Source organism: Marmota marmota, unplaced genomic scaffold, assembly GCF_001458135.2.
Source record: "Marmota marmota marmota unplaced genomic scaffold, marMar, whole genome shotgun sequence".
In the NCBI taxonomy this organism is placed as follows: Eukaryota; Metazoa; Chordata; class Mammalia; order Rodentia; family Sciuridae; genus Marmota; species Marmota marmota.
In genome coordinates this window covers 3,161,816-3,175,913 of record NW_025999869.1, presented here as the reverse complement: position 1 = coordinate 3,175,913, position 14,098 = coordinate 3,161,816, and the positions used below count along the sequence as shown (strand labels likewise).

The 14,098-nt window shown below is 53.7% G+C and overlaps 1 protein-coding gene across 1 annotated transcript in view; it reads right to left on the bottom strand.

Annotated features, from left to right (window-relative positions):
* The window catches only part of Sh3pxd2b (SH3 and PX domains 2B), a 55,701-nt gene that overhangs the window by 22,012 nt on the left and 19,591 nt on the right, over positions 1 to 14,098 (bottom strand). Inside the window, exons 8-9 of the mRNA XM_048814824.1 lie at positions 6,008 to 6,099; positions 2,218 to 2,243 (exon numbers count right to left, since the gene is read on the bottom strand). Of these exons, the coding sequence (XP_048670781.1) occupies positions 2,218 to 2,243; positions 6,008 to 6,099 (118 nt within the window). The remainder of the gene's footprint in view (positions 1 to 2,217; positions 2,244 to 6,007; positions 6,100 to 14,098) is intronic.

The following is a 14,098-nucleotide window of genomic DNA, read 5'->3' as shown; positions in this document are numbered from 1 at the left end:
TTCAGGGTGCTGGCTCAGAAATCTCAGGGAGTTAAGTCTGCTCATCTTAAATCCTTTAAAATTCAGTCAAGAAAGCAGGTTCTAAAATAAGGGCAGTGTTCAAAGGTCAGATAAAACATAAGGCTGAGCCCAGCGTGAGCTCTTGGTGTGAATGAAGAAAGGTGCCATTTTCCACCCAGCTGGACTATAAATAAATCCACCCCCCCATTGCAGGTGAGTGATGTCAACAGAGGTTACCACAAATTAGAGCCGTCTCTCTTTTTTCCAGACAATTCCCTTCATCAAGCCTGTTCCAACTGGCACTTTGGTTTTCACAAACCAGAGCTGTCTCTTTCCTCTCTTCCCTCCCTCCCACCAGCTCCTTCCAAGGAAAGTCTCCGCATAGTCAAAGCCAGGAACTCTGTGACCAGCCCAGGAGTGGCAGCCCCTCTTTGCCCTTTTCTAAGAAACAGGTAATTATCCCTGGGGCTCGGGAGCTATTTGCAGCTTTAGCAGGATGCCACAGCCCTGGCCAGTGCCTATTAAACCAGGAAGAAAGTGGGACACTGGCTGAGCAGATGCCAGGGTTCACTCCAGAGGCGAGGCTCCCAAACCTTCCTCCAGTGACGGCCTGGAGCCCTTGAAGCTGACCACAGGCCCCAGACCCAGGAGGCAACTGACCAGTGCCACGGAATCTGGAGCCGCTGCTGATGCTGGGCAGGGGCATCCACACGCTTTCAGTTAGAGCAGGAGTAATACAAATCCACTGGACATGATCCTACTCTAAGTACTGTATGCATATTGTAAATTTTATAAGAATCCTAGAAAACAGTATTATTATGTCCCGTAATAATACATGTGGAAACCGAGGCCCAGGAGAGAAGTCCTCCGTTTCACGTCTGAGATCTCTGCTTGTGCCAAGCCCCACCACCATCCCCACCAACCCCCTCTACCTCCCTGGAGTCCTAGGAAATTAAAGAGGTTAGAATTGTGGACGCGTTGGAGATGCACTGGCTCCAGGTCTGGCATGGGTCAGCCTCTGCAGAGGCAGGGGTGATCTTGGGTGGTGGGAAGACAAAATAGGGCTGCTGCTGATGTCGACTCTGACTCAGCCCAGGCCCGTGGGAACTCAGCGCCTGCCCTGGGCCCCTGCCTTCTCCTTTCCCATGGTTGATTCTGGTGGAAGAATTGTGTTGTCCAAGAAACGGGAAGATTGTTATGCAAGGGCAGAGGTCACTGCAGGGAAAGGGAAGTGAGCACGGGGACCACTGGATACGCGTGAGCCACAGTCCAGACGTGGCTGACTGGAGCGGAGCAGAGGCTGGGCTGGTGCTGCGGTGTCAGAGAGACCAGGTCCAGATTCGCGGCTCACTCCTGCCTGCCAGCTGGGGGCTCGCTGTCCCCTCCGACCAGAATGCCCTTTGCTGGGTGGATGCTTCTGCTCATTCCTTATAATCTAGCGTTCCTCTTTTCTGACCTTCCAGCACCTGAAGAACACTCTGAGCTTACCAAGTTGTTATATAACGGCCTCTAACCCCTGATAGTGTGGCCAGGAAGACGCCTACCCTGTACTCCATAGAGGGATCTCAGGAAAAGACATCATCCCCTTTGTAATTTTTTGTAGGGTGAAATGACCCCAAATCTTTCTTTTAGGAAACATGCTGGAGTATCAACCAATCAATCAAGCATCAACCCAGCCATCCAGCCAGCCAGCCAGTCCCCTTCCATTCATATGCATACCCAGTTATTTATCCAACTATTCATCCATCCATCTACCCAGATATCCATCCATCCATCCACCCAGCTACCCCTCCATCCATCCTTCCATCCACATGGCTACATCCCCAGTGTGGAACACAGCCCTTGCACCTGGCAGGTACTTAGTAGGAGTATGCTAAACACTGATTGAAGAGAAGAAAATGAGCAGGGTACGGTGGCACATGCCTGTAATCCCAGCTATTCCAGGGGGCTGAGGCAGGAAAATCACAAGTTCGAGGCCACCCTGGGAAACTTAGTGAGACTCTGTCTCAAAAGAAAATAAAAAGGGCTGGGATATAGCTCAGTAGCAGAATGCCCTTGGTTTCAATTAAAAAGAGAGAGAGAGAGAGAGAGACAGAGAGAGAGAGAGGGCTGTCTCTNAGAGAGAGAGAGAGAGAGAGAGAGAGAGAGAGAGGAGGGAGAGAGGGGAGAGGGAGAGAGGGAGGGAGGGAGGAGGAGGAAAATGGAAAATATTCTTACCAGATTTCTTTTTTCCAATGTGCTCCCTGTACAGGAAAGAATGGGGGCAAGAAAGAATAATGAATAATAGTTAGTATTTGTCATGTACTGACAGGAAAATTCTGTTAGAAAATGAATTCTCCATCCCACAACACCGTCAGTGAGTGAATGAAATCCAAGCCAACCCCAGGGACCTACGATTTCTTAAAAACAGAAAGAATCCTCTTAATTATCTCCCTTTACCTGATAAGTGCTCTGGTGCCCTGAGGACCAGTGTCCCCAAGCATTCGCAGAGTGGAGGGGCCCAGGCAGAGTTGGAGGGCCACACAGTCTGCAACAGCCCTGACACCCCACAGTGCACAGGGCCTGGCACCTGCCTCGCTGGAGGAGCAGAGGCTCTGCCCCTTAGTGGGGAGAGCAGCGCTCACAGTGCATCTCCCTGAAGGTGACCTGGGATGCTGCTGAGGCTGGAATCCACAGGGAATGAGGCTGACGGCTCTTACGTTTGTACATACAGGTCGGAGTTTGTAGGTACAACTGTACTGCAAATACTAAAAATCAGGGTTCACATATCACTTAATATCTCATTAGTGACAACGAGCAGGTTCCAGTGGCTGGGCTGGGCTGGGCGTTGTGGCACCGGTGCCATCATTCAATGATCATGAAATGCAGCCCTCTGCCAGGCCCTGAGTGGCTCGGGCCATTCATTCACTTAAAACTCAGGACAACCCTGGGAAATAAGTGTTACTTTGTCTCTATTTTACAGATCAGGAAAATGGGATCAGGAAAAGTCAGGTAACTGCCCTGAGTCACACAGCTGGTAAGGTAAGCCAGGTCTACCTAAATGTTTTAAAAATTGAGGGACAGCTGGGTGTGGTGGTGCATGCCTGTCATCCCGGCTACCTGGGAAGCTGGAACAGGAGGAGGGCAAGTTCAAGGCCAGCTGGGCAACTTAGTGAGACCCTGTTTCAAAATAAAATCCAAAAAGGGCTGGGACATAGCTCTGTGCATGAGGTCCTGGGTTCAACCTTCAGCACCAAAAATAGGATAAAATCAATATATTAAAAATAAAAAAATTTTGAGGGATAATTAACAAACCATAAAACTCAACCTTGGAAAGTACACAATTGATTTGTTTTTCATGGAGTCAGAGGGTTTTGCAACCATCACTACTATCTCATTCCAAAACACTTTCATCGCCCAAAAAGGAACCCAGACCCAGGTAGCAGTCACCTCCCGGCCCCCTCCTCCCGGCGGTGGCCACCACAGGTCTTCCTGCTGTCTCTGCGGACCTGCCTACTTAGACACTCATTTACACAGAGTCCCGTAACGGTGGCTGTTGTGTCTGGATTCATCTGCTCAGCGTGTCTGCAAGGCTCCCCTATGTCACAGTGTGAAGCAGTTTTCTCGTCCTTCTTATGGCCGGGACATCCCACGTGTGATGGGCCATGTTTGGTCCATCTGTGCTCCGGCTGTGGGCAGCTGGGCTGCTCCCACTCTTTGGCTATCATGAGTCATGCTTCTGTGAGCTTCCATGTTGGGGGAATCCCGAGGGGTGGAAATGCTGGGTCGTGTCATAAATGTAGGGCTAGTTTTTTTTGGGTGCCTTCAGACTGTTTCCCATGGCACCCATTTCACCTTCGAACCAGCGACGTGTGAGAGCCCCGATTTCTCTGCATCCTTGACAACAGTGGCCTGGAGAGCAGGGGAACCTTGAGGAGGCTTGGACTGCATCCCCTCCTAACGATCTCATGTATCTTGATACGCTTACCGGCCCTTCGGGGTCTTCTTGGGGGAACGTCCACTCGAGGTCTGACTTGAAAGTCTGGTTTTTAACCACCATGGAATGAAGCTTTGAGGCATCCTCAGGAGGGCAGGGGGCTAAACCGACCCCAGGACCCTGGGCTATGTTCTTAGCATCTGGGAGCAGCCACTGGGCAGGGCCTGGAGGATGCTCTCCGTGAGGAGGAACTCCACAGCTGCGGTGCAGGGAGGGCCAGCTGACCCTCAGGTCCCCGGGTCCTGGTCAGGAAGCTGTGCTGCACTGCTCACTGAAACCTCATGATTTACACACCCATCTGGCAGGAGGAGACACTGAGGCCCAGGGAGCTAGAGCGCGGCCTGGCCAGTCCCCTGGACGTCCTTGTGGGTAGAGTCCCCCTCGGTGGCTGCTGCAGGATGCACCACGAGGTCCTCCCTGGCTGCTTCTGCATATGCTGCCCCCAGAGCGGTGTTGGGTCCTGTGACCAGGGCCACTCCTACCCTGCTTGTGCCTCCGCCGTCCCAGCTGGAGCAGGCAGTGCGGGTAGCAGGGCCCATGGGTCCATGTAGTAGCGGCAGCAGGGCCCTTGAACAGGCACATGGCCTGCTCTGTGGCCTGCCTGGGGGCTCCTGGGGGCTCCCGCGTGCTCATCCCGGCAGCAAAACCCTCCTGTAACAGCACCTTTGTGGCCCTGGTCTCCCCGCCAGACACTGCCAGAGAAGACCCCGTTTCAAGCCCAACTTGGGTCTGAGCTTCCAGCTCCTGACCAGGAGACCAAGCCCGTGTAGTCACCCGGCCACTCGTCACACCCGGAACCAGCAACCGGATCAGCAGAGATGGCCTGTGGGGCCCCAGAGCTGCCCACAACTGCGTTGCCACCTTCCTTCCGTCCCCCAGAGCCTGGCTCAGCCAGTAAGGTGCAACCAGGGTGCTGCACCGTCCTTCCCGGGGGAGGCTGCTGCATCTCACAGCTGGCCACGGGCAGGGGAGCTGCACCCTCTCAGGAGCCCAGTCACCTGCCCAAGGTCGCACAGGTGGAAGGGGTGCCAGACTCTGAATCCTTCTCTCCAGGAAGTCTCCTGGGACCAGGTGACACTCCTTCGGGAAGCCGTTGGCTGCTCTGCCGTCTTCCTCTAGCCCAGTGCTTTGTGTTTTATGTGGGTGTCTCAATGGGTTCCCCTTCCTGAGACCACTCTGAGATCAAGCTAACCCTTTCTTCCTTCCAGCAGCGCCCACCAGACCTCAGCACAACCCGAGGCTGCGCGGCAGCTGTGGGCAACTTTGGGTAATGAACGCATCTGAATGAGCAGACGCTGTCCACGGTGGCCTCTGTCCACGCTGGTCTCTGCTCAGAGACTTGGGGGAAGGGGTCCTGTCTGGAAGGCCCAGTCAATGAGAGTCCCCTCCTTAGCCTTCCTGGAAGGGCTCCTGTGTGAGATTAGCTTCTCGGGGACCCAACTCCGCCCGGAGACTTGGAGCAAACCAGCAGATCAATCCCTTCCCCGTTATGGCTCCGCAGAAGATCCCAGCACCATGGCCGACTCCAGGAGGAAGAGCCAGGGAAGCTGCACTCCTGAGCCAGGCAGTGCTGAGCCGCAGGGACCCAGCCAGCCTCCCTCCTGGCAAAGTCAGCATGGCTGCCCGCCCTGGGAAGAGGTGACGTCGCAGGATCTGAGGAAACCTGAAATCCCAACACTCCTGGTCCCAAGCACTTTGGGGAAGGGTCGGGCCTGCAGTTCCTGAGCACACCTGGCTCTTTGGTGAGGTGAGGGGACCCGACCAGAGTCACTGCCATACAGGGCCACCACCCACTGGGTCCCAACACACTTTGGCAAGTGCTGCAGAGCATTATGGGATTACAGGAACCCTGCCAGCTTCTTTCACCTGCCAAAGGGGACCAGTATGACCCTCACAGTGACTTCGAGGCCCCCTGAGGCCAGGCTTGCGGGGAAGAATCAGTGAAATCTGGCTGGACATTACTTCCCCCCAGGCTGGCTGGACCAGCAGGGCAGGCGGGGCAGGATGCAGGGGGCTCACAGACCAACTTACTCTTTGGGGGGATTCAGGTCCTCGGGTCTTGTCTCAAAGAACTGCAGCACCTCATCACACTGAGAGATGTAGGGGGGCAGCTGGATCAGGGCCTGCAGAGGAGAGAGGGGGGTCTGAAGGAAGCAGGTGTGACGGGTCGCACACCAGGGTCTTGGGATCACCTGGTGGCCCCAGCCCCGAGGTCCTGACTCAGCAGGTCGGGGGCAGGGCCTGTGCATTTTGTCAAGTGGTGATGCTGGTATTTTGGGTTAAGAAACACACACAGTGTATGTGCATATGTGCCCAGAGGTATAGTGGGCACATCTAGACAAACTGTATGGGCACATTCACACAGTATCCGACCACACCCTGCGTACCAGATTGTAAGAGATGCTGTCACTAACAGTAAGTGGTGATCTCACCACAACCGGCATCTAGACCGCGGGCACTGGATACTGGGTATTCGCTGTGCAGACACCGGGCTGCCTACAGGTGGACATCATGCAGCTTCCAATATGCGTGTGCGTGTGCTGGAACTGCCCGACTGGAGCATTACACAAGGGGCTGCTTCAGAATGTGGACAGAGGCTAGATGGAGGTGTCCAGGCCGACGGGGGGCTGCCTCATCCCGGGTCCCCCACTGGCTACCTCATGTCACTCTGCCACATGAGGACAGGAAGAAGCCTCAAGGACACCTGCCAGGGGGCTGCACGAGGAGGGCACAGCGTGGGACTGGGCATCATCATCCTAGTTTTTTCACCAACAGGTTCCATTCAGTGTGTCACCAGGCATGTCCTGTGGGCCCGGCACTGTGCAAGGTTCTCTGCCACATGGGAGAAAAGTGCAGCGTATGTCCCGTCCATGAAGGATCTGAAACTAAGACCTCCTGATAAGCTGCTCAGTCTAACCAGCACTGACTGAAGCCCCTCTGGCCCAGGTCCTGGATCGGGAAGACGGGGACACAGGTTTGTGTGCAGTGGAGCTGGGGCGTGCACATCTTATCACAGCCCGTGGGGGGGATTGCACATGCATACATGTGATTTAAATTGCACAGATAGCCGCAGGTAGCTTGGGGGTGACGGTCTCCCAGCATGTGTGAGGCCCTGGGCCCAATTCCCAGTGCCCCTCCCCTCACACATCACAGGTGACCCAGCCAGCCCTGTCACCCTGCAAGTGGTGGCTCTGCAGTGAGGTGGCTGTCTGCTCTGCCCTAGAAGGCCTTGCTCCTTGGTTCCTTTCGTACACCCTGGCCATGATGACAGTCTGGGGTGGGGATGTGTCACTCTGCTGTCTGGGGTGGAGATGTGTCACTCTGCTGTCTGGGGTGGAGACATGCCAGTGTTTTCTAACATCCCTTAAAAGCCCACCGTCCCACACCCAAGTGCACTACCTGCAGGGGGCCTGGGCGCAGAGGGGCCACTCGGAGAGGGGCTGGAGGTCTCCAACAGGCACCTCACACAGGGCTCGGGGCTACTTTGACCCTATGTGATTTTCTCCTCCAATCAGAAATGTTTAGTTGTGCAAGACACAGGGTTGGAACCTGCCATCTTCCCCACTGTGCATTCAGGGACATTAGCACATTCTTATTGTCACACTGCCACCACCTCCTGTCCCCAGAACTCTTCTCATCTTGCAAAACAAAAACTCCAGCCATGGAACAGCAGCATCCCCTACCCCCGCCCTCTCCACCTGCTGTGAATTTCCTGAGGCCCCTCCCTGGAGGGATGCACAGAACCCGTCCTTCTCTGTCCAGTCGATTTCCTTCAGCACATCCACCATCCAGGGTCACCCCTGCTGCAGCATGTGAGACCCTGTCTCCTGGGGCTGCCGCTGCCCCGCTGTCTGTGGATGCCCCGTGCTGCTTCTCACCCATTGATGGACGCTGGGCTGCTGACCCTATGTGGTCAGAGTCACAGGCTCTAATTTTGCCAAATTCCCTTCGTGTGACCTGCCCCAGGTTTAGAGTGGAAAGATGTGAAGTGACAGTGGGCACCTGGCCTGTCACTATCCACTCTTCGTACTTCTCAAGTAGAGGACAATGACTTAAAGGGCTCGCTGATATTTTTATTGGCCATTAAGTAGCTACTCTCTGCAGCCTGTCCCCAGGGCTAACCTGTCCCAGGCTGGAGGCAGAGTCCCAGGACAGGCCCCTCCTACTTCTGAGCCTCCTCCTTGTCCTGGTGCCGGAGGCCAGTGTCATTCTCCTGCCCAGGATGAGCTGCTGCCTGTGCCCCGCCCCTTGGGTCTCCCCTTCCTCTGCAGGCCCATGACGAAGGAGCTGATGACATGCTGGAGTGTGGTGTGGCCTCCACGCGCTGAGATCCCTGCTCTCCTGAGGGTGGCTCAGCACCGCTGGCTCCTGAACGCATGGTCTCCCTATGTCACCCTGGGCGGCCGGGGAAGCGGAGACTCTGAGGAGGTGATCTAGACAAGAAGGACCAGGCCTGGCCGATTCCAGCCTCTACCTCAAACCCACAGAGGGCAGACGTGGAGGCTGCGTGCCTTCCCTGCGTTCCTCCATAGCGCTGGGCACACCATGACACCAGGCTGGATGAGCAGCATGAGGGGGAGGCCTGGCCCTGGCATGGGGCCTGCTGGAGGGCGGCAGGTGGGTGTGGGGTGTGAGCTCCGAGGTGGGTGTCTGGGCTTGGAGGGTCCCGGGTGCTCTTGTTGGAGAAGGCAGAAGCGCAGGGGGACCAGCGAGGGCTGGGACAGGGAGGCCCATGGAGACTTCCGGACAGCGCCGAGTCTCCTCTGGTCTTGGGCTGTCCTTGGGACGAACAGCCAAACCCAATCTGCACCAGGAAACACACCAAGGCACCAGTGAAAGACAGCGCCACATGTGCAAGGACACCCTCTGGTGTCGTGGGCTGGCTGATCCTCAGACGTGACCTCTGCGCACCGCGAGGAGTCCTGGGCTTGACAGAGCTCCGAGGTTCCAGCCAAAGTATGCTTGCTTCCAGAAGGAACCCTGTTCCCCACGAATGCGGGGATGAGAGAGAGTCCTGCTTGCTGAGGTCACTGTGGGCAGCCCATGTCACACACATATCCTTCAGAACCGGGCCCTGGGCCTAGGACCCTGAACTGGCCTCTTATCAGCCCGGGATTAGGATTAGCTGGTCCTGTGTCTGCCTCCAGGAACCGTTCATGCCAAGTGGCATCACACAGACGGTGGGTATTTCAACGCTCCCAGGATAGCCCGAGCGGCCGGTGCGCAGGGCAGCCCGCAGCAGAGTCAGATTCTCATTGTGACTTTTGATGAGCAGAAGTTCTTAAATGTAACGGGGTCAAATAAACCAGTCTTTAGCAGTTGGTACATTTTGCATCTTTGGAAATCCCCCTGTCCCTAGAGATGATGAAGATACCGTCCTGTGTATAAATCCTTTATGGCACTGCCTCTCACTGTCAGGACCTTATAAATGACACCACGTGGGACGCGAGGGAGGTCAGTCCTTGTCACTGCCTTTTCCCACCTGGGTGCCCCTCTACCGAGGAATCCCGTCTTTCCTCGGTGACCCAGAAAGTGGCCTTTGCTGTGTCAGAAGGTGCGTGAGGCCTGTTGCTGGTCCTCAGCTCCAGGCCAGTGTCTCCTCTGCCGGGTGCCAATGTCCTGCCGGGGGAGTGCCTGCCTGGTGGAGCAGGAAGCGCGCTGTGTGCACAAGCAGGGCGAGTTTGGGACACGTAGCCCCATCCACCTGCACCTTTGGGCGCGCCCACGTCTACTGCTGTGAAGTGAGCCCTGGGACCAGACTGGCTTCAGTTGGCTCACAGCGAGTCGCCAGCAGACACCCGAATGTCAGGACCATCCTACGGAGCCTGGGAAGGATGGCAGATCTGGTGACAAAAGGCATATTTCCACTCCCTCTAGGCGGCCAGCTCCAATCCCTGGATATCTGCTCTCTCTTGCGATTCCTACTGGCAGGGCTGCATATTTCCATGTGGCTCCCGCGACACAAGCCGTCTCTTCTGTGGCTAATCCCGATGATCTCTGGTTCTTCCAGGTACCAGACAGCTGCACACAGCTGTTGCTTCCCCTTATTGCTTAAGGATCTCTCCAGGATGAGGGCTCAAATTTCCCTTCCAACATCCAATCCCCGGAGGCTTGGGCCCCCTAGATAGGAAGGGAGCCTGACTCTACAGAGCGTGGGCCGGGGAAGCTGGGCTGAGGGGTGACTGCTGCTTCCTAGCTGGGCGAGGCAACCCCACAGGGCCTGAGCAAGGAGGGCTGTCTCCAGAGTGGGAACTTCAAGCTTTAGAGGTTTGGAAAAGGACAAAGTGAAGATGTGAATTTTCCTCTGAAAGTTGGAAGGCAGCAAAGACATCCTTGAGGTGGAATGCTGTCCCTGTCCTCACCCCCACCCCTTTTTAAGGATTCATATGAGAGAGATGAATCTGAATCATCTGCCTATGTCAGTCTTTTCGTAGTACTATAGCAAAATACCTGAGGCTGGGTACTTTATAAGGTGAAGAGGTTCATTTGGCTCACAATTTTGGTGGCTGGAGGGTCCAAACAGCATGGTGCCAGCATCCTGGCAAGAGCCTGTTGCTGCATCAGGATGTGATGGAGAAGTGGAAAGGAGCCAGCTGTGTGCAGAAGGGGCCCAGCGGGTGGGGCAGCCTCGCTTTGTAACAAGCTGCTCTCAGAGAACTCACCTCCCTTTGAAACCAGCACTCACCCCTTCCTGGGGTCCCCAGGACCTGGTTATCTTGCACCAGGCCCCCTTCTCAAAGGCTTACCCCTGCACACCAACACACCGGGGACCACCCTTCCAACTCTGGGGTCTCTGGGGGACACACGAACCACCCACGGCCCGACTCTGCTCCCAGCACATGCTGAACATCCCTGCCCCCCGCCCCTGCACTTCCTCAGGTGACCAGCAGGGTGTAGGAGTGGCTGTGACCTTCAATGACCTTTCTGATCTCCATCTCCTCTTCTGCACAGTAGTAAAATCTCATCAGCGTTGGTGGAGGGACAAGGCGAGGTCAGGCCCCGCCAAGACAGACCCTCAGGAGTGGTTGTCTGTCCTTCCTCGATGTCCCCTGCTGGGTGGAGGGGCGGTCATTGGTCCCTACCAGGCCCCTTGTTAAATATTTAAAAAGATTTATTGCAGTATGATTTATAGACCATAAAACATACCCATTATAAATGCACAATCAACTTGGTGACATCTGGTGATGGCAGAGTTGTGCGGTCATCACCTCCACCCAGCCTTGGGGCCTCCTGTTGCCCCAGCCTCTCCTCCAGCCTAATCTGCCCTCCATCTTTACCCTGCCGCCTGGGGCCAGGAGGCCAGGTCTGTTCTGTCCTGCGGATCTGCCTTTGCTGCACATTTCACACCCATGGAACCACACGGTCCGAGTCTCGCCTCCGGCTTCTGCTCAGCCTGGTGCTTGGGTGATCCGTCGGGTTGGGGCGCCCATCACTGCTCTTCGCTGTTTGACACGTGAGCGAGCACATTCTGCGGCACGGACCCCACACTCTTATGTCCACTCTCCTGCTGACGGGCGTGCAGGCTGCTCCCAGGGTCTGGCTACCACAAGCCGCGGTCGCTACGAGCATTCGCACCCAAGCTTTGCCATTAGGTCTTCATGCTCTGGAGCACATGCCCAGGAGGGGTGGAGGGGCTGCCAAGGGTTTTCCAAAGCGGCTTTTCCTCTCCAGGATGAGGGCTCCAGGGTCTGCGTCCCCACCCACGCCCGCTGCCCTGCTGCTGTGGCCACTGCCCAGGCTGCCCGGCACGGCCTGCTGTTGTCCGCATTGCCCTGATGACTGACCAGGCTGGGCTGCTTGGTCTTACAGTCACCCCGATGTCTCTTAGGTAAGAGGAAAGTCTTCTTCCCATTTTAAAACTGGGTTGCCCTTTGTCCTTGAGTTCTTGGTGCATTCTCAGTGTCTCTTACCAGACACTGAGGGCAAGCCTTTCCATTGTCTTATGGCATCTTTTGAAGCCAAAGTGGATTTGGTGAAGTTCAATTTGATCAATTTTTCTTTTAGGCCTGATACTCTTGCTGTCATATCAAAAAATTCTTTCCCTATCCATGGTCATGGAGGGTTCCTCCTGGGAGCTCTTAGATTTATCCGAGTTGATTTCTGCACATGGTGGGGGCAGGGTCCAGTTTCCTTATTTCTGACCCTCTCCCCCCCAATCCCCATGGCCTGGGAGGTGACTCACCTGGAGATGGACAGGGCCTCTAAAGAGGTGATCTGAGTCATTGAGGATGGCCTGCAGCCCAATGTAACTGGCATCTTTACAAGAAGAGAGATCAGGGCGTGGACAGGTGCAGAGAAAGGTTCCCTGAAGTCATAGGGAGGAGATGAGGCTGTCTGCAGGCCAAAGGGAGCAGCCCTGGGAAGCCCTGCTGCTCCGAATTCCGGCCTCCAGATCCACGAGGACACGGATTTCTATTGTTCAAGCCACACTGTCTGGGACGCTTTGTTACGCATCCCTAGGAAACTAATGTAAACACAGCTGTCCCAACTGTGTATAAAAAGACTACCGATCCCTTCCCACCGAATCGTCTTGGCATCTTCACTGAATACGAACAGCATACTATTTTGCGTGAGCTCATTTCTGACCCTCAGTGCTGTTGCCCTGATCTATGTGCCACCCCAGTGTCAGTACCAGGCATCTCCAATACTGCAGCGTGTAGGAGCTCTGGAAATGGCCAGCACAGCTCCTCTAACTGCCCTTAAGCATCAGCTTGTCAATTCTAAAAAGAAAAAAAAAAAAAAGCAACACAAAACAAAAACAAACAAACCCTCCTAGGATTTCAAGAGGAATCACACTCAACACAGAGATGCTGAGTCTCCCAATCCATGAATATGGGATGCCTGTCCATTAATTTGGACCTTCTTTGACTTCTCTTGGCAATGCTTTGTAGTTTCAGTGTAAAATCCTGCACTTCTTTTTGTTAAATGTTATTCCTGAGTATTTTTTTAAACTTTTATTACTTTTTTTTTAGTTGTAGGTGAGCACAATACCTTTATTTTACTTCTATGTGTGTGCTGAGGATCGAACCCAGTGCCCCGGCATGCCAGGTGAGTGCTCCACCTCTGAGCCCCAGCCCCAGCCCTGTATTTTATTCTTTCATGAGGCTATTATGAGTGGAATTGTTTTCTTAATTCCATTTCTGGATTGTTCATTTGTAGATCATATAAATGCAAGCGAGTTCTATATGTTCATCTTGTATCCTGGTGTCTTACCAAGCTCATTTCCTAGTTGTGTGTTTTGTGCATGGATCTCTTGATTATCTACATAGAGACTCGCACCACCTGTGGGTCATGGCAATTGTACTCCTTTCTTCCAATCCGATTGCCTTTCCTTCCTTTCTTGTGTGCTTACACTGGCCTGCCCCTTCAGTAGGAGGTGGGGGTGGTGAGGGTCAACATACTCACTTTGTTACCCATCTAAGGTAGAAATCATTCAGCCCTCCATTTTTAAGGCATCTCTTGCTTATTTCTACTCTTAAAGCTATTTAACCTGAAGAAGTGAAAACTCAGAGAAACTATACACATGAAATATAAATATATATTATCCATTAATACATATTATCCATATTTCATATTATATATACATACATATATATTATATGTATGTATATATATTATATGTATGTGTGTGTGTGTGTACAATATTTCTTTCCTGACCATAGCCTCTAATTAAATGAAATACAACCTAAGGCAGGCACTTGTTTCAAATACTCAAGGGACAGGAAAGCAGTTGTACTACCTGACAGCAGGGCTGGCTGAACAACTTCTCAAACATTCACACACAGTAGAATACTATGCAGTCATTAAAAGTAGGCTCAACAATAGTAACAAAAACAGCATGGTACTGGTACCAAAACAGGCGGGTGGACCAATGGTACAGAATAGAGGACACAGAAACCAATCCACAAAACTACAACTACCTTATATTTGATAAAGGGGCTAAAAGCATGCAATGGAGGAAGGATAGCATCTTCAACAAATGGTGCTGGGAAAACTGGAAATCCATATGCAACAAAATGAAACTGAATCCCTTTCTCTCGCCATGCACAAAAGTGAATTCAAAATGGATCAAGGAGCTTGATATCAAATCAGAGACGTGCCGTCTGATAGAAGAAAAAGTTG